This window comes from Anoplopoma fimbria, chromosome 17 (genome assembly GCF_027596085.1).
Source record: "Anoplopoma fimbria isolate UVic2021 breed Golden Eagle Sablefish chromosome 17, Afim_UVic_2022, whole genome shotgun sequence".
In the NCBI taxonomy this organism is placed as follows: domain Eukaryota; kingdom Metazoa; phylum Chordata; class Actinopteri; order Perciformes; family Anoplopomatidae; genus Anoplopoma; species Anoplopoma fimbria.
The window spans coordinates 18,871,432-18,895,944 of record NC_072465.1 but is presented as its reverse complement, the minus strand read 5'-3'; the positions used below and the strand labels follow the sequence as shown (position 1 = coordinate 18,895,944).

At 38.6% G+C, this 24,513-nt stretch overlaps 1 protein-coding gene across 3 annotated transcripts in view; it reads left to right on the top strand.

The window, feature by feature from the left end:
- The first annotated feature begins 3,717 nt into the window (after nt 1-3,717).
- atg7 (ATG7 autophagy related 7 homolog (S. cerevisiae)) overlaps nt 3,718-24,513 on the top strand; it is a 57,527-nt gene continuing 36,731 nt past the window's right edge. The window contains exons 1-15 of one of the 3 annotated variants that reach the window (XM_054616441.1): nt 3,718-3,793; nt 5,392-5,596; nt 5,777-5,831; nt 6,252-6,369; nt 6,525-6,602; nt 6,723-6,839; nt 7,644-7,790; nt 8,075-8,163; nt 11,297-11,418; nt 12,917-13,007; nt 13,202-13,346; nt 14,914-15,072; nt 18,806-19,000; nt 20,033-20,269; nt 21,911-22,026. In XM_054616441.1, the coding sequence (XP_054472416.1) occupies nt 5,425-5,596; nt 5,777-5,831; nt 6,252-6,369; nt 6,525-6,602; nt 6,723-6,839; nt 7,644-7,790; nt 8,075-8,163; nt 11,297-11,418; nt 12,917-13,007; nt 13,202-13,346; nt 14,914-15,072; nt 18,806-19,000; nt 20,033-20,269; nt 21,911-22,026 (1,841 nt within the window). In that variant the 5' untranslated portion in view covers nt 3,718-3,793; nt 5,392-5,424. The other 2 variants (XM_054616439.1, XM_054616442.1) reach the window with 2 other exon arrangements.

Sequence of the window (24,513 nt, the reverse complement as noted above, 5' to 3'; positions counted from 1 at the left end):
CTTTGGTCCATAGCTGTATTACAATGACTGCAACAAAATCTGAATCGATGTTTACTTTTAGATTAGGAGCATCGCTAAGGATAGTGTATTACACTGTACAAACACTTTCCCAAAAGGCTAAAGGTCACAATAGATAAAAAAAAACAGAAACGCATCTCTTCTACTATAAAATTGAAAACATCAAAATGCATGGAATAATAAAAAAAAATATAGGACATGTGCATTAGGAGGAGGTTGACTTAAGCAGTTCCACCTTAGCTATATGCCAATGTAAATGCCAATTATTCCTGTAATTGTTTTGTCCTGTTCTGCCTTTACCTCTGAAGGCTAATTGAAAGCAGTGGGGATAAGGAGTTGAGCTCCGGCTGTTTGGACCTCTTTATACCCTTCAGCAGTAACCCCGACACATTGTCCTCAGAACTCTCTCTCACACTATGACGAGAGCTCTTTTTGCGCTCGTCATAGTGTGATGGACTCGCACACCAATTGGCTTGTTATGCTAACCTCATCATATGTTGCAAGTCTGCATGCCTGCTGATGATCTTATAACATTATAACACAGACCAAAGATGTCAAGTTCTGTTCGTTGAAAAACAAAACTGATATACCTAAACGACAGACGAAGGCCAATGATTCTCAAATAATATATCCCGTTAGATAGTAACGTCACCCGCGACAAGCCTGGTTAGTTGCAATTTTAAACACACAAATAAAACTACGGGGTTGGTTAGAAAAAGATTTATATATATATATATAGGTTGTTATATGCTGCTTGCACAGACGCCCTATACAGACTTTTTGGAGTGGATGATGGTCTGAAAATGCAACCCTCATCTCACCACTGAGGTTTCTTAACAGCATATTATGTTGCACAGTGCTTTCATCATGTGGCCACTGAATGCTTTGATGTTCATCAAAGTTTTATTATTGGCGACAGAGAGTAATGTTCTTGGTCTAGCAATCTAATGATCACTGCTTGAAATAATGCTCCTGGTTATGACTACCAGAGCATATCTCTCATTTGAGGCGTTGTAGTCATTTACCCAACCAAACTAAATGTGGCAATACTAAATGTGCATATACTTTGTGTTTGAATATACTCCATTATGTACATGAATTATGCTACATACATGGCTGGATTAACCAGGACGATGTTGAGCCCCTGTTGCAGCTAAGTTCCCATATAGTTCACACTATAGATGGCAGCTTTATTGTTTTGTTTTTTTATTTACTCAGGAGAAGAAACGTATACCTAACTACCTAACATCAGTTTTTCTTTATGTCAAGTAGTTTGTGTTAATTTGATTAAACGGTCTTTACACAGGAATATTAACCATATAAATGCAATCTTAAAAATAATTCAAGTTTACTGGAACTAGATTTTGACATCTTCCAAATAGGACAATATGATAATGGTGTGTGGGAGGTTGCCCACCTTGGTTGTTGGTAATCAAGCCTTGGCTGCATACACATTTATAATAATTATCTTACATTGCTGGGTTTCATCAATACATGGCAGTTACGTTTATTCATAAAGCCCAAAATCATAAATCCAATTTTTTCAGCTTCAATCTTTAGATTCTCAAATTTGAATTGAGTGTTTGCTCTCCCCCACAAAACATTAGATCGTATCAACGAGAGAAAAGTGGCACAATCATAGAAGTAGAATATGAAAAGATAAGATAAGATAATCCTTTATTAGTCCCGCAGCGGGGAAATGTGCAGGCTTACAGCAGCATAGAGTAAAGTGCACACAAGAGACATAGTAAAAGAAAGACAAGATAAAAATAAAAAATGAAATAAAAAAACAAGTATTATAAATAAGCAATAAGACACAGTAGAAAAACAACAATAACTGAAATATTATATTTACAGACAGAAAAACTATTATAACTATTATTGCACAGGTTTTTATTGTCATGTGTCATGTGTCATGTGGTCTGCTGGGAGCAGAGCTGGTTGTGCAGCCTGACCGCAGCAGGGGTGGGAGGTGTTGTTCATCAGGGATGACAGCTTGGCCATCATCCTCCTGTCTCCCACCACCTCCACCGTATCCAGTGGACACCCCAGCACACTGCTGGCCTTCCTGACAAGCTTGTTCAGTCTCTTCTTGTCGGCTGTCGAGATGCTGCTGCTCCAGCAGACCACTGCATAAAAAATGGCTGATGCCACCAGAGTTGGAAAAGGTCCTCAGGAGTGCTCCCTGCACTCCAAAGGACCTTAGTCTCCTCAGCAGATACAGTCTGCTCTGACCCTTTTTATAAAGTGCCTTTGAATGATTAGTCCAGTCCAGTTTATTATTCAACAGACATTCCCACTCAAATAAATGTAACAGGTTAGTCACCAGGTGGCTATTTTATGTGTACTGTTGCCATTGCAACCGCTGTAGCACGCTTACTTTTATATTAAGGGCAAGTCGCTGACTCACTCATGCCAGCCTGAAGTGTAAAACAACAGCGTCAACATCAAGCTTGTGTGTTAAGAGCAAAAATTATCAAGCTGTGAAAAGTAGTTCCCCTATGCCTACATGAGGCTCACTCTCGTATTTGTAGCTTTGTTTCACTCAACCAGTTAATTTGGCTCACAGAGTGTCACTGACCTTAAAATGAACCCAGCTGAGTTTAGGTTCAACAAATCGACCAGCAAACTGAGTGGTAAATTTATTTCAAAGCACTTTATTGTATCATTTCACAGCAATAGCCCATAATTACACCTGCTAATAGAACGTATTCCTACGATTAAATTCTAAGATGCAAAGTTAGTCTGAGTGTCTATGCAACTAAAGTTCAACTTTTGCAATGTTAAATTGTTTTGTTTAGCCAATAACTATACAGTTTTATTCTAGTGATATTAGTGGTTACATTAGGATAGTATTTAAAATTCCCATTCTGAGACTTGAAAAGCTTTTTGAAAGAATCAGTACCAAAATACCAATGGTAATTTGAGGTTTTTTCTTTACAAGGTTGGTATTTTATGAGCCGATTCCAGTATTTTTAGACTCAAATTTTCTATACTTTATTTGTAATTTGTGTTTTATTCAAGTAGAAAGACGGCTTTGAAGCAGCATTTGAGGCCTTCATTTACAGAATAATAAAACTGAACAGTGATATTTCGACATAATGAAAAACATGTGATTTGTGAAAGATCTCACGACCTGCGTATTTCCAAAATCTTTGCTTTCGCCATGGTTTATGGAGTCTTTATTGGTCCCCTTATCCCTATGGCTTAAAAAAGCTGGTATCTTGGTAGTGAATTAGCTAAAAATGGTAATTTGAGTTTATGGAAGTCTGATGCTTGACATGTCATGTGACATGTGGCTGGAAAAGGTGAGAGCAAGGTAGTTCTCCAATCAGAGGGTCGGTGGTTCGATACCCGGCTTCAGCAAGTTGCTCCCGAAGGCTTGCCATCGGTGTGGACTGGATGATGAATGTTAGTTAGAGTCTGATGGTGGCACCTTGCATGGTAGCCTGTCATCAGTGTGTGAAAGGGGGAATGATATGTAATACACTACTGACTGTAAGTCGCTTTGGCTAAATGACTGTAACTTAATGTAATGTAATATAATAATATTCACAAATGTAGACTGTCTCCAACAAGAATGTGCAATAAAAATATTCTGAAACAAAAAAAAAAATGAGCAAACATTAATGCTGATGTCTTCATAACTTGACTGCATGAAATACTTCCAAGCTTCCCTTCTTGTTCTGCAGGAGTGTAGTTTGCAGACGGCCCCTAACTCATTGCCTCACACTGGTTTGTTGTCCAGCAGGTGAAGTGAATATGTGATTTCCGGGTAAGCATTCGGGTGAATATCAACTCGTCTCTCCTTTGCCTTTATTTACAGACAACGTGGACTACTTCCTGCTTGAATGCAATATTGTTTGGCTTGTGACTCAACCTGCTGAAGCTCATTAAACCGGTTTTACGGATGCACTGTTTCCATACTGACATACTGAACTTCTCGGTGTCCTGCAAACCATCTACACATCTGTTCAATCCGACATGAAAAGAAACGGCACCTATAAGTTTTTGTCAGTTTTCTCCTTCTTCGTCGTTTGCTTGTTCTTGTTTTTCTTTTGGTTCTTTATATTTTACTCATTTACACATGCACCGTAAGGAGTACATTTCTTTAGCAGCTAAGCTAAACCGCTCAGCTGCTTACCCACAGTGCATTGCGGTGTTGACAAGTCCCGCAGGTCACATGATCCGTCTGACCAGGAAGTAAAGGTTTCTGGTAAGTGCACACACACCTCGGCTTGTTACAGTTTTGACAGGAGAACGTGTGTTTAATCTGGTTTGAAATACAGCTATATCGTTATATTGTGAATTAGTTTTTCGCGGATGCTTGTCGTGTGTAAAGAAAACGATAGAGTTACATCTGTCAAAGCTTCTGCTTCAACTCTGAGGTCTGCGTAAAAAGTCCTCATCAAGTAAATATGGTTTGTTATCATGTGTTCATTTACAGATGAACCTCAAAAGAGACCCTTATAGTGTTTAAGGGTCAGAGGTCTTAGTGCTACATGTTTGCCAATAAGACATATTTTGAATTGCACAAGACTAGCAGGGCTTCAGTTTGCATGTTTTGTTCATTTAAAGAGTGGAATTTGTAAATGTATAACATAATTGGACGTGCTCATAGGATCCACATTAATCTAGATATAAATTATGAGATTTATTAGTAATTTATTCTGGAAAAGGTAATAATGCTCTTCACTAGTTACCATAGCCAATCAGGTTGATTTATGTTATCATACAGTTTGTCAAATCAAGTCAGTTTGATTTGCAAAGCCATAAATAAACAAACAAGTTTGCTGCTAAAGGCGTTGCAATTTGTACAACATACAGTACCAGTCAAAAGTTTGGACACACCTTCTCATTCAATGGTTTTTCTTTCTACATTGTAGATTAATATTCAAGACATCCAAACTTTCATATGGAATTATGTGGTAAACAAATGCTTCAAACCAGAATATTTTTATATTTTAGATTCTTCAAAGTATTAATGAGAAGACATCCAAACTTTTGACTGAAGGAACACATATCTTAATCTTTTTGTGAATGGTTTGAATAAATTTTATTTTCAACAAACCAGAATATGTTTTATATTTTAGATTCTTTCCCAAAGCAGTTGAATGATCTTATTTGTTTTGTGTTTACCAAACTGATTGGTGATCTGACTCACTATTTTCTTTGAAAAGTGTATATCTTAATTTTTTTCATGTAAATGGTTTCAGAAAATTCACCAGCTTTTATTTTACCACAGACTGTTGCAGATGTTTACAGCGTCAGTGGTAATGTAACCGTCCTACTAGAAAGTGTGTTGAAGTTATGACAGGTTACAGAGACTGCAACTCTTTTGTAACCTACAACTGTTTGATTTCACATCTTCAGTTCTTGGCAGCGCATCCTGTTAGTGAAGTTGTAATGGCATCTGACACCAGTGAAGCAGCGTCCTCCACTCCAGACCTCAAGCTGCAGTTTGCTCCCTTCAGCAGCGCTCTGGAGGCAGGCTTCTGGCACCAGCTCACTCAGAAGAAACTCAATGACTACAAATTGGACGAAAGCCCCAAATCTATTAAAGGATATTACTACAATGGTGAGATCAGATGGTGTCTTTTTAACGATGACTATTCAGTTTATGTTTTTTTGCTCTTTTGACAATTGTGGATGTTATATGATAAAAGTGTTCATTTTGTAGTGTCATATATAAAAAAACAGTGAAGGCAATTTTTGGGGGATTTTAAAAACTATTTTATTCTTCATTTCTGTCCTGTAGGTGACCCACTTGGTTTGCCCACTCGCCTGACGTTGGAGTTCAGCGCATTTGAAGTGTAAGTTTGATGCAGTATGTTGCCTGTATACATCATATTTTAGCCCTAAGTTCTCCTCATGTTATTTGGTCTTAAAAAAAGCATGAATACTACTAATGTGGATGAAAGGGTTCAACCAACAACTGACAAACAATGTGGAACGTGATACCACTCTCAAATTTATTGAGAAGTCTTTTAGTACAATAGACAACATACAAATAATTAAGATGAGAATAGTTTTTCATGTTGTACAAAATAGTTTTCATTGTTGGGGAATAATGAAAGGGTGAACTCGCTTTAAAGTTTATCAGCCAGGTTTAGGGTTGAACTAAATTTGGAACAGCTCTCACTTTCTTGTCATTTAGAAGCCTTCAATAAAGCAAATTGTTGCACAATAAAAATAAACAATTTAATACAAATGTATTAATGCTTTACATTCAGCGATGGACCGACTCCAGCCCGTTGCTGTCCAGCTACTGGAACGCTGTACAACACCAACACACTCGATGCCTTTAAGACCACCGATAAGAAGGCCCTGCTGGAGAAAGAGGCCAAGGAGGTAAAAGAAAACAAACATAGGAATCTTCTCGGTCACACACATATTCACACAAGACATATTGAATTTCTTTGAAATAGACTGCAAGTTACTAAATTGTGCAGCTGAGGGTTAAATGATCTCATGAATGTGATTTGTCTTCTCCTGTTGTTTTGTAGATATGGGATGTTATACAGTCTGGGGCTGCATTAAAGGACCCATCCATCCTCTGCAAATTCATTCTGCTGACCTTTGCAGTGAGTTAAAACAGCATCTTATAAATGTGTTAGTTTTGTAGATCTATGATGTTGTGTGTGTGTGACTGTCTTTCTATTTCTCTTTCTCTCTTTTTGCCATTTTTTAAATCCCTTTTGCAGGATTTGAAGAAGTATCATTTCTACTACTGGTTCTGCTTCCCTGCACTCTGTTTCCCAGAGGGAATAAAGATCACCCAACAGCCGTCTGCCCTAGATCAAGTGTTCTCAGCAAAACAGGTTGGCTTTTTAAAAATCACTATACAACCACTGGAATTAATATTTTCTAGTGTTTCTTTCCAAAGATTCTCTATGACATAAATTGACTTAAAAGTTTAAATATTATTCCCATTTTTGAGATCTTCATAACATTTCTAATGTTGAAACTGAGATGGATGCATTTTACAACAGCAATCTTTGAATCTGTTTGTTCTACCTAATACTGTCTAGGTTATAGAATAGTATAATGAAGTGAGGTGAATTCTTATTTCTCAGGTTAGTGGTTCCCTAAGAAAGAATCAGAATGACTCATGAACAGCGTGACGCCAACTGCAAGAGTCTGATCAGAGTATAAATGAGACACACTTCAGATTTACAGTGTACATGTTCATAATCACTAAAATAATTCGTACAGCGAGGCTTATCCTTGTAATGAGCCATAATATCCTTTCGTTCATGCTCTAAGTTCTATTTACGGTAAATATTTCAGCAATTGCATATATTATGCGTCAGATAACCTCTTGCATTCCCACAATATAATACATTATAAGTTATTGTCATGTATGACGTGTCAGAAATGAGCTGCTGCTCCTTCACATCAAGAAGATCCAGTTGAGTTGGTTTGGAAATCTGATCAGGGAGTCCTGGGCAACTTCCTTTTTCCAGGAAGGATACATGGGTGGATGGATATTATTAATGATTACCCTTTAAAAATTCTCTCTCTCTCTCTCTCTATATATATATATGTATAATATGGTGGGTGGTGTAATGTACAGCAAGGGGCTTTCTATAATTATTACTGAATCCTAATCATTTCTGTCTCAGATCACAGCCTTGCAGGAGGCCTATGACGCCCTGTGTGTCAAAAGAGGGACCACTGCTGAGCCTTACTTCATAATGAAGTACACCGCTGACACTGTTCAGATGGCTGCACTCGAGGACTGGGACACGTTCTTCACTGATACTAAGAAGGTACTACTTCAGTTTCTTTGCTTTTTTTAAGGAATCATCTTTAAAAGCAGCAGTTGAAAAACATTTTCTGTGAGAGTAGTTTGATAGAGTCCAATATATGTATTTAGGTTTTTTTTCAAGATTCAAGTACTTAACGATTGTTCAGTACACAAGTACTGTACAGTACTTTTTGTGGCTCCTCTATCAGATTATATATATATTATTATTATTGTTACAGTCATTCTCAAACACACACAAACACACACCGTTTGGTAATGTAAACACACCTTGTTTGGTTTTTCTAGGTTACTGTGGGTGTCTATGATCCGTGTACTCTGTCTCAACATCCGGGCTGGCCTTTGAGAAATCTGCTGGTCCTCTTAGCCAACCGATGGTAAGCCGTACTTCTGTGTGTGTCTGTGAATGTGCTGTTAAAAGAAGAGAAAGTTCACATTGTGGGTCCCTAAACACATGCTGTCTTTGTGAATTTCTATGAATGTTTTTCAGCTTACACTGACTACTTTATTTAGGCACCAAGCCACAGAGTAAGAGAAAAGGAAATCTCTGCTTAACTAATTTCCTGACTCTGAAGTGTTGGGAGCAGGTCATGTAAGCAACGTGGCAGTAAAGATGCAGACCAAAATTTAATGGCGTTGCTAAAATCAAAGCTTTTCTGTCGCACTCAGAGTGAAAAAACAGAGTTTGGCTGTTGCTTAGCCACAGCTGTGTTGTTAGAGTTTAGGGAAGTTGAGATAAACATCATAAATTACACAGAACATGACTGCTGCAGTTAAGATTGCAATAGCTGTAAATTTTCCTGATAAACGAGGTCCATTTTTCTCAATTTCTTACATGTTGCTCAGGCCATGGTGTAAAAACAAAAGTTGGATTTTACACTTCATTTTTTGTAATCTAGTCATCTTTGTCTGCAGAAATTTCAGTGTGAGAACTTTATTGCGTGCTGCCAAGAATATTCTATCTACATAAGGATTTCCAATATTATCAAAAATTATTCAAAAAGGTATTTTTTTCCCCCCAAAATTACAACAAATACAGTACATGTGTGCATGAACGTGAGTTACCAGGGCCTCTGCTTGTGATGGTTTCACTCCCTCCGTATAGATACATCATTTTATATGAGTCGGATCATGCGGTTGCTACATTCAAGTGAACATAACTGGCTTGTTTGTTAACCCATGCCAGGCCCATCTATGACACATGCAGCACACAGCAGCTGCTGTCTGTAGACACCACTGGCTATCTTGTGTAAACACCAAACTCCTGAAACTTAGTAAACAAAGTATGAAGCTAGCCACTGAATGCTCTACTTCTCAACTGCTGTATATTATCAATGATAATAGTTCGTAATACTTTAGGCTGTTGTTGATGTTATAAATTTGAAATATTTTGCCACGATATATATTTGAGGTTTTAAACAGCCGGAAAATGGCTCTGTTCTGCTATTCAAAAGTTGAAGGAGCGGTTATGAAGGGAGGGAATTATGAAAAATTCAGTATTACATGTCAGCATGTAAAGAAAGCATGTGAGACTTCTTGTTTTGTAAATAAGATTAATTTATGCTATACTCAAAGCATTATAATGTAAGAGCTTATAAATTGTTTACTGATTCAAGTTGTTGCAGAAATGAGGGTGTTATGTGGAGGCTTCCGTGTGCTTTGCAGAGGGAGATATTTCATAGAAATATTTACAGAGGAAATATTTCAGTTCACCAGTGGGGAAGTGGTGCAAGTTGTTGGATTAAATGTTCAGTCATAAATCTAAGAATCCAGGTCTGAGCGTATTCAAATATTTACAGAAAGATTAAAAGCAAGTGACTTACTCTGCAGGTGTCTCTCAGAAACTTTAATCCCATGTCAGCTATAATTAGCAATCAAGAGTTTATCTTGTGCAATGTTTTCAAAACCCCTTACTGTAGCTATAAGCAACCAGCTTGAAAAGACTGATGCAATATTAGGAAGTAGAAACGAAACTGTTAGCCAATGATTGAAGAACTGTAGCTATCTACAATAGGTCTCTGTTTGGAACAAATTTGGCTTCTTACTTACAGATATAATTTATTCTTGATTTCAAACAAGTCTGTCCTTAGAGACTTTCCCATGTTATCATTGTAGCCACTTCTTTTTCTTACTGCAAGGCTTTTTAGTTATTAAGCATTATTAGTAGAAAACAGTCTCCCAAAGAAGTGCTTTTTTTATTTTGCTTTACAGATTGATGAAACGTTAGAAGATACACGCAGACAGACAGCATAAATATGCCTACCAAGGACAAGGGGACAAAAGTACACTATAAGCTCAACTAAACAAATTTGTCTTCACTTTATTTGTTAAAAATGGATGAATAGTGCAGGTGAAAACCTCAAATCAGCATGAAGGCAGTCTGTGCTCTAGCAGCATGAAAACTGAATGCTAAGATTTTGAATAACTGTTTTTCTGCAAAGTCAAAGTTTTCTGATAATAAAGCTTGAGGGCAGAAGAACTTACAACAGAGCAGTAACATGATTTTGACTAAAACAACACTAGACATAACTGTGATGGGTTACTGGTGTAAACAAGGACAAACGGCTAATTGATCTTAATCATTTCTGAAAATGAATGAAAACAATGTTACATCACATCATCGTATTGCACCATCCTCCGGGAATGTCAGTTAAATATAACTGCATTTAGTGCTGCGCATTTCAATGCTGCAATTTAAAAAAGAAAATGTTGCCACAATTTTCCCCAGAGAGCTTAGTTTTTCCTGGCACTTGTATTATTATTTCTAGCGGATTTTTATTGCATAATTATTTTTTATTTAAACAAGGAAAATCCCATGTGGGCTTAGCAATAGAATCCTGTGATACCAGGGGCTTATCAGCAGCAAATGTCTTTGGACAGTTTGGCCCTCAGCTCTGTATTTAGAGGCATTTGTCATCCAATACAAACCTCATCAATCTTGTGCTTGACTACTCTTGCAGTGTTAACCATAAACTGTTGATAAAGGCTAAAATAGGTGAAGATAGAGTTACAATGTAGCCGCAGTGTCTCGCGTATTCAGTTGTATCACTGGAGTTTGATTGTGTAATGTGACTGTGGTCATTTAGTACCATATTAGGAAGTGTGTTGGTATGTGGAAACGTGTTGATTACGTCTGTTGTTCCTTGTTTAAGAGAGGGAGAGAGAGCATATTCCATGTAAAATTGTATTTGTGATATTTGTATTGTCACTGATTTTTTTTATTTCAAACGTACACTTTATTGTGTGTGTGTGTGTGTGTGTGTGTGTGTGTGTGTGTGTGTGTGTGTGTGTGTGTGTGTGTGTGTGTGTGTGTGTGTGTGTGTGTGTGTGTGTGTGTGTGTGTGTGTGTGTGTGTGTGTGTGTGTAAAGCCAGGGTGGTTAATGTATTTTAGAAAAAAAGTGTTATATTTGTTGCAATTCTCTTTACACCCTGATAGTTATCAATAATATTGTGTGTGTGTGTGTATGTTAATTTGCATTGTCTCTCCTTGATTTGTGTGTTTGTGTCAGGGGCTCTAAGCTGGACACAGTGGAGCTGCTGTGTTTCAGGGACCGAACTATGCAAGGAAGCCGCTCCATACAGCACAGCGTCATCTTCCAGATAAAACTTCCTGAGCTTCCCATCAACTCGGGTAATTTCCTTTTCTTTATGTGTTCTTCTGGTAGTATCTGTCCACGTAACAGTGCGTAGCGTCTACGTGTGTTGGTATGTCTCATGTCTTTGTCTGTCATGCATTTGTTCTTGTTCATCTGAATGCATCTGTGTATATTGTAACTGAGCCATCAGTGCTCGCCTTCTTTCCACTGAGACTTTCTGCTTCTGTTTCAAGCCACACTAATCTCACACAGCTCCTCCATTATTCCTTTATCTGTTGCATAAGGGATGAAAGTAATTTAAATGGTAATAGGATGGGAAAGGGGTTGATGGTTTTTGTTGAGATGTGTCTTTGTTTATTCAGTCGACCTCTTCATCACAATGTGACTTTTAATTACCTGACAGAATATGCATTCATGCTACAAAAATAGAGTTGTCTGTTATGTTTGGTTTTGCATGGGCAAATTTGGTATTGTTTTGAAAGGGTGTAATTAATCTAGCTCAACCCACGTTTTCAGATACACCAGGCTAAGTTGTTGCAACAACCAAAAAGAGTTTTGCGCTTCAGAATGGTGAAAAAAAACTTCATGATAATTTAAAATTTACATATCTCAGACCAGATCCAATATTAAACTGTATTTACCCAGCGACAATTGTGCATCTAGCAGCCAACACTGATCAGCGAGGAGTAAACGGTGTGAAGCAGTGTCCAAGCAACAGTTTGAGAAAGAAAGGCTGAGTGGACCGGAAAGAAAGTGATCATTTCATGTTTTTTATTAGAGCGAATAAGTTGAATACTTTGAGTCCAACTCAACACTAAAATTTCACAGCGTTCACTAACTTGCGCTTACAAACACTCTGCTCCTCCCTGACTCACTTATGTTGGCCACAATAATCTGTTACATATCATACTGCTACAATAATTTATTGCAATAAATCAAATCCAATTTTAAATGAATTAAGTCATTTAACTCTATGATTTTTATTATTCAGAAGTTGGGTGGAATCCTAATTAATGTGAACAAATTAACACAAATATTAACCAGAATCCTTAGCTAATACTGAGGGGAAGATGAAGTGGTAAAGAGAGTGAAGGCAATAGTTGGTTATCTTTTTGTGCCTATCTCATTGCACCACTCACTGTATGCTTGAATTTTATAAAAAACATGTTTTTCTCATTAGTCCACTTCTGTTTGACATGCTGTCAACATTTTTTCAGGGGAACTTTTTCTCCCTAGGAAGGAAGTAACACTGAAAACTGTGAACAATGCGATTTGTGTATAATTCAGATTAACTGCAACATTGTCACCAAAAAGATGTCTAAATGTGTTTTCAATGCTGTGAATACTGTGAAATTCCATTTGCCTCTATTGTGTCGGGATGGAGGCAGAAATGTCAAAATTGAAACTTGAGCAGATAAAACCCAAATTTCTGCATTGCCCTTTGTTTTCTGAAAAATCTTTCCACGTCTCTCACTTATGTAGTAGGGGCATTTTATGCTTATTTTACACTGTTTATGTTTTTTTGTTCCACAGCATGTCCTAAGAGTGTAGGTTGGGAGAAGAACCCTAAAGGGGCCATGGGACCCAGGATGGTCAACCTCAGTGAATGCATGGACCCTAAAAGGTAATGAACACACTACAAGGTGTTTAGGTATAACGGTTTAACTGGTCTGTGTTAGCCTTCAGACCAAAACACATTTCAACTATCAATATAAAATAAATTAATGAACAGCATTGGGCAAAGTAGATGATCTACATCTAATTATTTCTCTCTGTGAACAAAGAGTATCTTCAGTTGTCTCCATTGACTGTCTGCAGACTTGCAGAGTCATCAGTGGACCTGAATCTGAAGCTGATGAGATGGAGGCTGGTTCCTTCCCTGGACCTGGACAAGGTGGTCTCCACTAAGTGTCTTCTACTGGGAGCTGGGACTCTGGGCTGCAATGTAGCCAGGACTCTGATGGTAAGGGTGGGAGGATACTTGGATGAAAAGATGGATTTGGGATTAAAGTACGCAGTAATGAGACACTTAATTTTTAGGATGTAGCAAATTATGTAAAATTGTACTTGACCAAAAAGCTTTTAGGAGATTAGTGTGATCTTTGCTGTTAATCTTTGTTTAATCAGCAGTTTCATGTGTTATTTCTGCTGTACTAGCCCCAGACTTTTGACAGCTATGTGCTGTCAAAACACTTCTACTATACTCATGTTTAAGAAAAAAATGAATATATATATATAGGATATATAGGATATTACAATTGTAGAAATAGTCTGTTCTCCAGAAAACCCATCCAGTATCTCCTATCGGTGAGCTTAATATGACACAACTTTAAATGTATAGCTTCCTCTGAATGACAGTTCAATTTTTCTTTGATTTAAGTGGGAGTTGAACATGCTGGATTAATCTTGGTGCAGACATCTAAAGATAACTATAAAACTGAGACAGCCTGTACAGATGTAGTTCAATCAACATTTGATGGACATCTAAGGAAACAGTCCAACCTGTCACTTTAATTGACTCAATTATCAAATTTACAAGTGGTAAGGCAGTTAAAACATTGTGCTTCCCAAGTGCTGCACTCTGTGGCATAATACCTTAACTGATATCTGGTTGTTGTACTGGTTAAATTGTCATATTATTGTACATATGGTTACCATTGACATTAACAGAGAGCTATCAGTGACCGCTAAGTCAGGATTTTGATGAGCTGTTTAATGTCTTGGAAAATACCAGCTCAGTTATCAGTGAATTGCTACCAACTGTTGACAGAGTATTCAACATGTTCCACAGATTTCACTAGTCAGTTTTGTACATGGCTCTGCAAAAGTGCAGTCTCCAAAAGATGGATCAGCTTCATTGAAAGCTGTTATCTGTTACTTTCCAGGACAGATGGGACAGAAAGACTTAAACCAAAATTCATCTGCAGTCATGCAATACATTTTTAAAAACTCTTCTAGGAAACAAAACGCATGCAATGAAATTTGCTTTATACTTTAAATATTTTCGCCTCAGATTCTCAAATAAATAATTTTGGAATGTATTTCCATGTACAGAGCAGAAACATTTTAATGAAATATTTTTCATACAACCACCTGCTAGCTAGAATACAATGGTTTTTTTTTAAGTAAATGGAACTTAAACTAAGACTGCATTATAGGGCTGTCAGAGTATTGCTGCCTGCAGTTATGATGTTCATTATAAATACATGGTTATGTTTTTTTGTCCTCGTCAGTTACTGTTCTGGGGGAACTTTGGACACCAGTTAATACCGACTTGGTCTAATGTTATTGATATTGTGGCTAGATGTTGTGTGAACAGAGAGTGAAATGAATGAACAACAGCTAGAATAACTTGAGGGTTTTACTACCTGCACACTGATGCATCCATTATTTTTAAATGAAAGTGGAATTGCAGGTATTATTTAGAATCACACACTGGGTACAGAACCTCCCACTCATGGTCGCTGAAGCTGCTTACAAAAATAATGTGATTTTAAAATATGAATGAATGTTTGCCTTTTGTGCTCCAGGGATGGGGCGTGAGACACATCACATTTGTAGACAATGCGAAGATCTCATACTCCAATCCAGTTCGGCAGCCGCTCTATGAGTTTGAGGACTGTCTCGGAGGAGGGAAGTTTAAAGCCATGGCAGCTGTGGATCGACTCACCAAAATCTTTCCTGGAGTGGTGAGTGCATAAAATCAAAAGATGATGCCCATGATGCGGAATGTGATCTCTCTTTGTATGTGAGGTCATCCGTCAATTAGAAAAATCTGAGATATTATCATCAGAAATCTGTCCTCTTTTATTAGTTTTCATACCTTAAATTGATAAGTATATATTTTTCACATTTGTGCGGCAGATTACACTGCTGTACAACACCATTGAGATTATAATCTTAATCTTAATTTTATTTATATATATATATATATATATATATATATATATATATATATATATATCCCTATAATCATATTCCTATTTGATTGGTCGTGTCTGAGATGTGATGGCCAAACCATGCAGAAAATGAAGAGTCGTGTTTGCAAATTAATGAAGGCACTTTCATTACTTTGTTAATTAATGAGTGGGGGGGGCTCCGGGGACGATATTTAGCTGTATTACTAAATGAAAAAGCAGCCAAACACTCACAGCAGGGCTCTGTTTTTGTGAGAAAGCAACCATCTCTTATTAAGCTTCTTGGAAAAACAAAGACCGAATGCATATTTATGACGTGAATCATGTGTACACCTGTGTGCTGATGAGTGCATGTTTAGTTTTGCAAGAAGATGTAGGCAGTTCATACGAGGATGATTCTCTTTGATTTGGCATACCCTCAGATGGCATGTAACGCTGCGATTCAGGAGGTCTCAGAAGTTCAAATTAAACAACCCATTTACTAAATGGTCGTCTTAAATTAAAATTACTGCCTTGTTTCTGGTAAGCAGTTATTAGGTCCTGTAGCTCAGTGGGGACCAACCCTTTTGGGACACCTTAAAGGGAGCAGTTCGACCAAAAGTGATTTTTTGCTCTCAAATTGTTTAATTTAAAGGATTTTTAGGGGGCCTGCAAATGTTAGAGAATACAGTATATCGCTCGGGAAAAAAAAAATTGTATAATTTAAAAACTTAATTTTGTGTAACAGAAATATTCCTTCTCATCTCTTTAATCATCTGGCAAACAGTCCAATCTCAGGTTATGGGTCCGTTGTGAAATGATCAAAAACAAAAACAAACTACATGTACTTTTACATTTTTTAGGTACTTACACTTCTACTCTACGTTTTTTAAATATTGTTCACTTATTCCACTACATTCATTTGACAGCTGTAGATACTTGTTACTTTTTAAATTAAGATTTTACATGCAACACATGTATTCAGTTTATGGAAAATGATGCATTGGTATTGATTACACTACCAAAATAAAGCAGTTAAAATTGGCTGAAACCTTAACTTATTACAACATTAAAGTACTGAAAACATGTTCACCGATGATACATATCTAGTAATATAACATTTCTGCAGAATTAAATACTTTCAATTTTTATACTTTAAGTACATTGTTTAGACTAATACTTCTGTACTTTTACTTAAATACATTTTTGAATGTAGACATTTTACCTGCCATTGAGCATTGCTAAATAGGGATATTTCTAATTTTTAGAAATGATCTAAGTACTTCTTCATCCACTGATGTGATACCAGGAGAACGTATACTGGCTTAAAGTCGCTACCTGTGCAGTCGGCAGTAACACAAGTTTTTGATCTTGTGAATCTTTTGAAGCATCACTAAGATTTTTTTTTCAGATAACAGACATTCTTTTTTAAATGCATATCGTAGTCTTCTATCCGGAAAGTATAGCGCAGTCTGTTTAATATAATGTTTAAACCCTCTGGACTTTGATGCGACTTTTGAGTTTTGACTAAACTGACTGAGACTCACTTACTGTCTGACTGGAAACCTGTGATGTCATTTACCTTGAACTCGGTAAGATTGAAGCCTCATTTTATAGTTATTGACCCCGCAAAGCTTGCAATCATGACTTGGTAATAGGCGGTTCCTAAAACAAGATATAGTTGCCCGGGTTTAGAGGGTCCCAGACAAAAAGACCTTTGATGTCCCCTTGAGACACACACACACACACACACACACACACACACACACACACACACACACACACACACACACACACACACACACACACACACACACACACACACACACACACACACACAAAAATAATTGGCATGCCAGCATGTCATCAACTTCTTATCCCAGTCTCTCTGTCTGCCCCTGCATTTTCTGATTCCCTGTTATTGTTGTGGAAATAGAAAAGAAAGTAAAGAGCAAAGGCTTAACTCTTGATGGATGGCTCTGGGTTTTCAAGACATCTGGTGTCTGTCTAGACATCTTACCGTCGGCCTCCTATACTAGCTGCATCCATACCTGACCTCCTATTTTTATCTGTGTGGTTCTGTGCTCCCCCTCCCCTTAACTGTCTTGTTTCCCTACAAACACAGAGGCACCAGGTGCCAATGTGAAAGCTAGAAAGAAAAACAGACCCAGAGAGCACAGAAATGCATCAATTGAACCGAGGAGTCGGTTCACACAAGGTCACAATGTTGAAAAGGTTGAAAGCAGATTTCATATTTTGTCTGTGGACAAATACTGTCACCTGACATTTACAGGATAGTTTGTGGTGTTTGCTCTTCTTTTCTCTTTAAATTTTGTCAACAGTGAGGTCAGAGCTGGTTGAAAATATCAACAGTGGAATTGTTGGATCTATTCAGGAAAGGATTTTTCCACAGTCAGAATGATTTTTGTGTGACTTTCTTGGAGGCAAACTAGAATATTATTATCATCCCTGCAGCCTGAAATAACATCCTTAATACTTAGCAACACTTGAGTCAGAGTGAAATAAAAAGTAAATTGAAGACTCGGTTAACAGCTCCCACTCTCGACACATGGAGAGCGAAGGCAGTAGATCCACTGATTTGGTAAGAGTGGCATTTCTTCTTGTTAAGACCTCTCACCTCGTCTTTGCCCTTTTCTGTCCTTCTCTTGATTATAAAATGACTCTTGACATTTCTATTCGCCTCGCCGTCAAGCCTTTATTCCTTGGAGAGAGTCACAGTAATAAGTTTGGCAATGGATAAGATCGGTCATTGAATATTTTTTATGGAATTGGAAATGGCAAGGGTTTCCTTTACATACTTCCATACCATTGACGTATACAGGAGAGTCAAATACATACTGGCCTCAGGTCAGCTGTGGTGATGAAGCACACTCCACAATTTGCACTCAATTATCTTTCTTGACTAGTATGTCACTCAGCAGAAAGCACAACAATACTTTTTTTTTTTGGGGGGGGGGGGGGTTAGTTTTCAGCATCTGGCTTCTCATACAGCAACTGATAATTTATTAATAGTAAGTTTTTAATTTCAAGATTTTTCTGTAGTGTCAAGTATGTTAAGATAGCTCTAAAACACAAAGCAAACATTTTATACACTGTTGGAAATATTTTATGTAAGGGCTTGTTTTAGACGGCGTGGAATTAAAGTGTTCTTGCATATACCCACGTTGCATTTGAAAGAAGGCAGCAGCTAATGTGCACCATCTAGAGGCAAGGGAAATCCTTATTATTAATTACTTTAGAACTTGGATGTCGAGAGACAACTTTGTTCATTTGAAATTTTTCAGTTAAGTTAAAATGTATGTATAATGCACATCATAATTCAAATTCTGTTTTTACAATTTCATGTTTGCAGATGCACAGATGTTGCAAAATTGAAAACCACAAAGTTGATATCATTGTCCAAGAAAATTGGATACAATCCTAACCCTGCATTTGTACATTTTCATGGAGTATTCAGTCTCAGATGTTTTTCTCTGACTCTCTCTCTCTGTGTGTCCTCCTACAGAATGCAGAGGGTTTCAATATGAGCATCCCCATGCCCGGTCATCCAGTGAATTTCTCTGAGGCCACTCTTTCCCAGGCCCAGAGGGATGTGGAGCAGCTGGAGAAGCTCATTTCAGAACATGATGTGGTCTTCTTACTTATGGATACCAGGGAGAGCCGCTGGCTGCCTACTGTGATAGCTGCCAGCAAGAGGAAGGTAGGAAGAACAGAACAGCCACACTGTCAGTGACCAGCGGGGGTGGGGTCACTAACGCTGCACTAATCACATTTTCTATGCAAACTTTGAATCATATGACAGTGTTAGATTTTAATGTTGTGTGTTATGTTGACTTATGTTTACTGGATGTTTAAATGGGTAATTGTTTTATAATCTACCACAAGCCAAAACCACTGATGCAGTTCTTCTTAAGTGTTAAAAAATATACATTAATGTATGCAACAAACCAGACATTTGTCTGCAATGTTGCACTGTGATCACAAATATAAACACAAAAATCAATGGTAGTACTAAGGCTAATTAAAATAATAAAAAACTGAGGCTTTCCACAGATCTGTTTGCTTAAAGGATCCGATGGACCAGTAGAGACAAAATGCAGCACTGTGGATGGAGACTTTTATAACTTGTCTTTGTTTTACTTTAAGCTGGAGCTTTTCAATTTGGAAACAGTTTCACTTATCTTCCAGGAAATTGAATGAGCCCAATAATATTAGCCCCATTTTCTGTTTAACAGCTTGGATTCTATTAGTTGCCAGGCAATGTTAGATTTAGCAACGTTGTGTCTTTACGTTTTAATGCCTCCAGTGGTCTCACCGATGCAGCTATTAGCAGTTGAATGTTTTTTGGACTGTTGATTAGATTTTCTTGTTGGCCGGGTCAGCTGAAAGGTTATTTTGCCATTTGTGCTGTGGGGCTGTTTGAGACTTCACCGATAAGTGGCTTCACAATTTATTTCCATTGCCTCTCTGAGTGTCTAGAGGCTTTCAACATTGTAAAGAGCCTATTCATTTTTTGTGTCATTATTTTTTTTAATGATTTTACCCATTTCATCCTTGTTGTTTGTGTAAAATGAGCCATTTAGCTCATTTGATTTGGTTGAAATGTGCTGTGTTTGTGTTTAGGAGAAACAGATCAAGCCAAAGCCATTTAAGATCTTTCTTTGTCACTGTTTTTTAAAAACATATGACGTGTTATTATGAATTACCATAATTGTTGTTTTTCACCCTTCAGCTGGTGGTTAACTCCGCTCTGGGCTTTGACACATTTGTCGTGATGCGCCACGGCCTGAAGAAGCCCCCCGTCAGTCAGAGTGTTTCTGCAGGGGCAGATTCCTCCACTTCCTGTTCTTCTGCTTCCTCTTCGTCCTCCACACCTGCCGGCTCTGTCCCAGGATCCTCTCTGTTCTCCAACATCCCAGGGCACAAGCTGGGCTGCTACTTCTGCAATGATGTCGTGGCACCAGGAGATGTGAGGAAAACACACAGATTACACGCATGCACTCAACTCATTAGCTCACGCAATGCACTTAGAACCAACACTCTGGCAAAAAGGTCAAGCATTTAAGAATAAACAGGAAGCAATTAGGTTTCTTAGATGTGTTTTCTTCAACCAGCACTCATTTTTAAAGCTTGTTTGATATTCAGAATGGGCCAAATGACTAGGTGAAAGGTGTTTTCTCATCGTCAATACCCTTAAGTGAATTTCAACCCAATTATGCAGTTCCCCTCAGCTCTGTGGAGCTTTTCAGTCTTTATTGGATCGTTGCAAATATCTCTCAGCAACCTTCTCTGCAGTCACAGCAGGCCGCTGTGTTCAGAAGAAAAGCAGTAATAAACCACCTAAATGTTACCAGACCAGCACCAAATGTTTACAGAAGAAGTTAGCGACTAACTGGTGAACATAGTGTTACATTTAGTATGTAGCAGGTTAGAGTCAGATTTATTCTTCAGGACTTGATGGAGACCAGAATAGAGCTCAAAGGAGAGTGAATATTGGATTTTTTTTTTTTGTCAGTTACCCAGAAACTCAAAATGAATGCTAAGGTTGCCCAGTGTTAACACTGTCTGCATATCAACATTAGTAGTTGATAATATGTGAATGTTGTGTTTAAAATAAATTCTGTTGCCCCAATCTGATAACGTATTGTTGCAGGTTTAAATTGCATAGTTTATGTGATTCATTTTTTGGGGGATTTTATAATCATTGTTATAAGCTGCAAAAATGTTACCATTTTGAAATGTTATGTTTAATGTATTTTTTTTTTTTAAAGACGGAGGGAGATGTAGCCTTTGTTTTTTCTCGCCATACACATTTTTGTACCCTTTGTGACACTCTTTGTTTCACTCTTGTTTTTCCCTTCATGACCTTTTGATATGAGTATTTTTTTAAAGCAATCAATCAGCTATTGAATGCCACAGCCTATTGTTTGGAAACTGTGCTATTCAGCTCTGACTTCTCCTATAAATGCCATATGGCTCCAGCCTGCTGTCACAGGTTTTAGTGATGCTAACACTTGAATTAGAGGCACAGCTTCCTCTCACAAAAGCTAAGTTTGCTGAATGAATGAATAGAAACTTGTAAATAATAAAATGCGTATAAAGGTTTTTTTTGGATTAAAGAAAAATGATACATTTTCAACATATTGTGAAACACACACAGTCCTTCACCACAGTGTCATTGATCAGCTGTTCTAACAAACACTTGTGTTTGTAGCCATGCTCATGGTGTAGCTCTGTGGATGTTGGTTTGTTGATCCAACCAATATCCAGACAACTATTAGATGAAGTGTAATGTAATTTAGTCCAGACATTAATGGGGTTAATTTTCAATCATGAAAATAGTATTGCATCATTAAATACCACTTAACTAAAAGGACTCCCATTGTCATTGTGTGGTAAATAGTCTGCGATCAAGCAATTTAGTCAGTAATTGCTACCTCAACCCACATCACTTTGGATAACAGCATCATCTCGACCCGTTCTGAGTATAATTGGAAAAAAATTCTATCTTCCAAAACACATTTTTCCTGATGTCACTGCTGTTATGTTAATGTATATTGCCAGTGGTTTACTTGACTGATTTTGTTGTTTTCCCTTCTTTTGTAAACAGTCAACCAGGGATCGGACTCTGGATCAGCAGTGCACCGTCAGCAGACCAGGCCTGGCCATGATTGCTGGAGCCCTGGCTGTGGAGATGATGGTGTCCATTCTGCAGCACAGTGAAGGGTAAGACCAGCACACTTACAAAAGTTATGTAGGCCAATTCTAAAGACTAGGAAGGACTGATTAAATTGATTGAACGAAGGAAAAATGTTGCACTTGGATTCAGAGTTTTACTTTTTGTTAATCTCTGCTGACAGCTACGTTGTTTAATGTATGTTATGCACAAAAATAACGTTTAATGTCGTCAAGGAAACATGAAAACAGCTCTGAACCTTTATGGTGAGCATCAGCCTGGCTTATCCTATTGCTGTGACGATTGACCTTGAAGTTCTGGGGTTGACAGCGACAGATACTCCTTCCCTTGCAATTTGTTCTGGACGCTCCCTGATCCCAACTTGAGTTTTCTTGTGCAGCGTATCAAGTCCACGTCTCTTATGCACCTTGCCTCAGGCTCCCCTGTTGCAAACCTTCTTGATCTTGATTTTTTTTCCAACTAAAACCAATTAAAGTCAGAATCCAATAAAAGATCCTCGCAAAAACCTGCAGAGGTCTGCCAGGTCAGACACTCGCCTACCTCAATGTGTTGGCTGCCTCACTCCAGGCTTTACACTTAAGGAGATCGTGCCTAGGATGTTGTGGCTCCTCAACTGTCAGTAAACTTTACTTGCTTACTTTTGCTTTTTGATGGAGCAACCCTGAAACTGAGGTCTCACTGCACTGCAGGTAGTGCCTTCTATTTGGTTGTAGCAAAGCGCCCTGAATTAACTGCACTTCAGCCCAAGAACTAGCGCTCACTGCGATTTGTTGCAATTAATAATCCATCTCTTTTTTATTCCTCAAAAGCTTGAACAAAGTGATTCAGTCAACTCTCAAGTTCACTTAGCAATCTGTACTCGCTCGATAGTGTTTTCCCCCCGCAAACATTGATGGGGATGTTTTCATCCTTATTAAGTGTGCACAGCTATGTCTTTGTGGAAATGTAATTGTGTGTACATGTTTCGGTGAAAGTCGTACTAAAGTGGCTGCTTGCTGGGCCTGATAAGGCAGCCATTTTCTCTCAGAGTGTTTTGAGATGTTATAAGCCGTTACAGAGCTGCTCTGCCTATCCTGGATAAAGAGCAAAAAGGAGAAAGAAAGTTTTTATGTACACTCTGTACCTCTATGTTGTGCAACTCCTTCCTTTACCACAAGAACTCCCTCTCTTCGCTCTGCCCTCTCTGTGTCCTTGTTTTTCTCTTCATAGCCGTGTTTATTCCTTTCTTTTTAACCAACTTCTCTCCATCTCTTTATCCTTTTTAAGGCCCTTATGCCAGCGTTCATATGAACAGCCATGGACTTTAGAAGATTGTCACATAAGAATTAATTTTGTAGTGGTTTGCCATTTTGTAATTTGCAAAACTAAAATGAGCTCAGTGTGAGACTTGATGTTTTTGTCATTGTTATCCACTGAGAGTCAAATCTTTTAAACCTTGCTAGATTTACTGGCGAGCAGTAGCTCTCAGATCTCATGGAAAATGTAAATCTTTTTCATTGTTAAAGCAAATGGGATGGCTCAGTTCTCAATATAGGCTACCAAATTCAGTCTTTTGACGTTATATTTTCTGTGTAGATTTGCTACAGGGGGGAAACCTGGAGGGGTGTGATTGGGAGGAACGGCCTGCCCGATCTGAACCCGAGTGGTGCTTTGTTGTTGGACTTCTGTGCTAGTCATGGACTGTCCATAACAAACACCATGTTTGAGCATAGGGAGGTTCATAAGTGTACTTGGTACCAGAACACCCTAGGCCAAAGGTCTATGATCGACTTTGTAGTTGTGTCATCAGACCTGCGGCCGTATGTCTTGGACACTCGGGTGAAGAGAGGAGCAGAGCTGTCAACTGATCACCACCTGGTGGTGAGTTGGATCAGGTGACGGGGGAGGCTGCCGGAAAGACCCGGTAAACCCAAACGTGTAGTGAGGGTGAACTGGGAACGTCTGGCTGAGGATCCTGTCCGCAAGGTCTTCAACTCCCACCTCCGGAATAATTTCTCGTGCATCCCGGGGGAGGCTGGGGACATGGAATCCGAGTGGGCCATGTTCAAATCCTCCATTGTGGAAGCTGCTGCTAGGAGTTGTGGTCGGAAGGCGATCGGTGCCTGTCGTGGCGGCAATCCGAGAACCCGCTGGTGGACACCAGCAGTGAAGGAGGCCGTCAAGCTGAAGAAGGAGGCCTTTCGGGCTTGGCTGGCCCAGGGGTCTCCTGAATCAGCAGGCAGGTACCGGTTGGCCAGAAGGGCTGCAGCTGCGGCAGTTGCTGAGGCAAAAACCCGGGTGTGGGAGGAGTTTGACGAGGCCATGGAGAAGGACTTTCGAATGGCCTCAAGGACGTTCTGGCAAACCGTGAGACGACTCAGAAAGGGGAAGCAGGGCTTTTCTCAGGCTGTGCTCAGTAGGGGGGGAGAACTGCAGACCCGGACTGGGGATATTGTCGAGCGGTGGAAAGAACACTTTGAGGAACTCCTGAACCCAACCAACACGTCCTCTGTGGAAGAGGCAGAGTCTGAAGACTC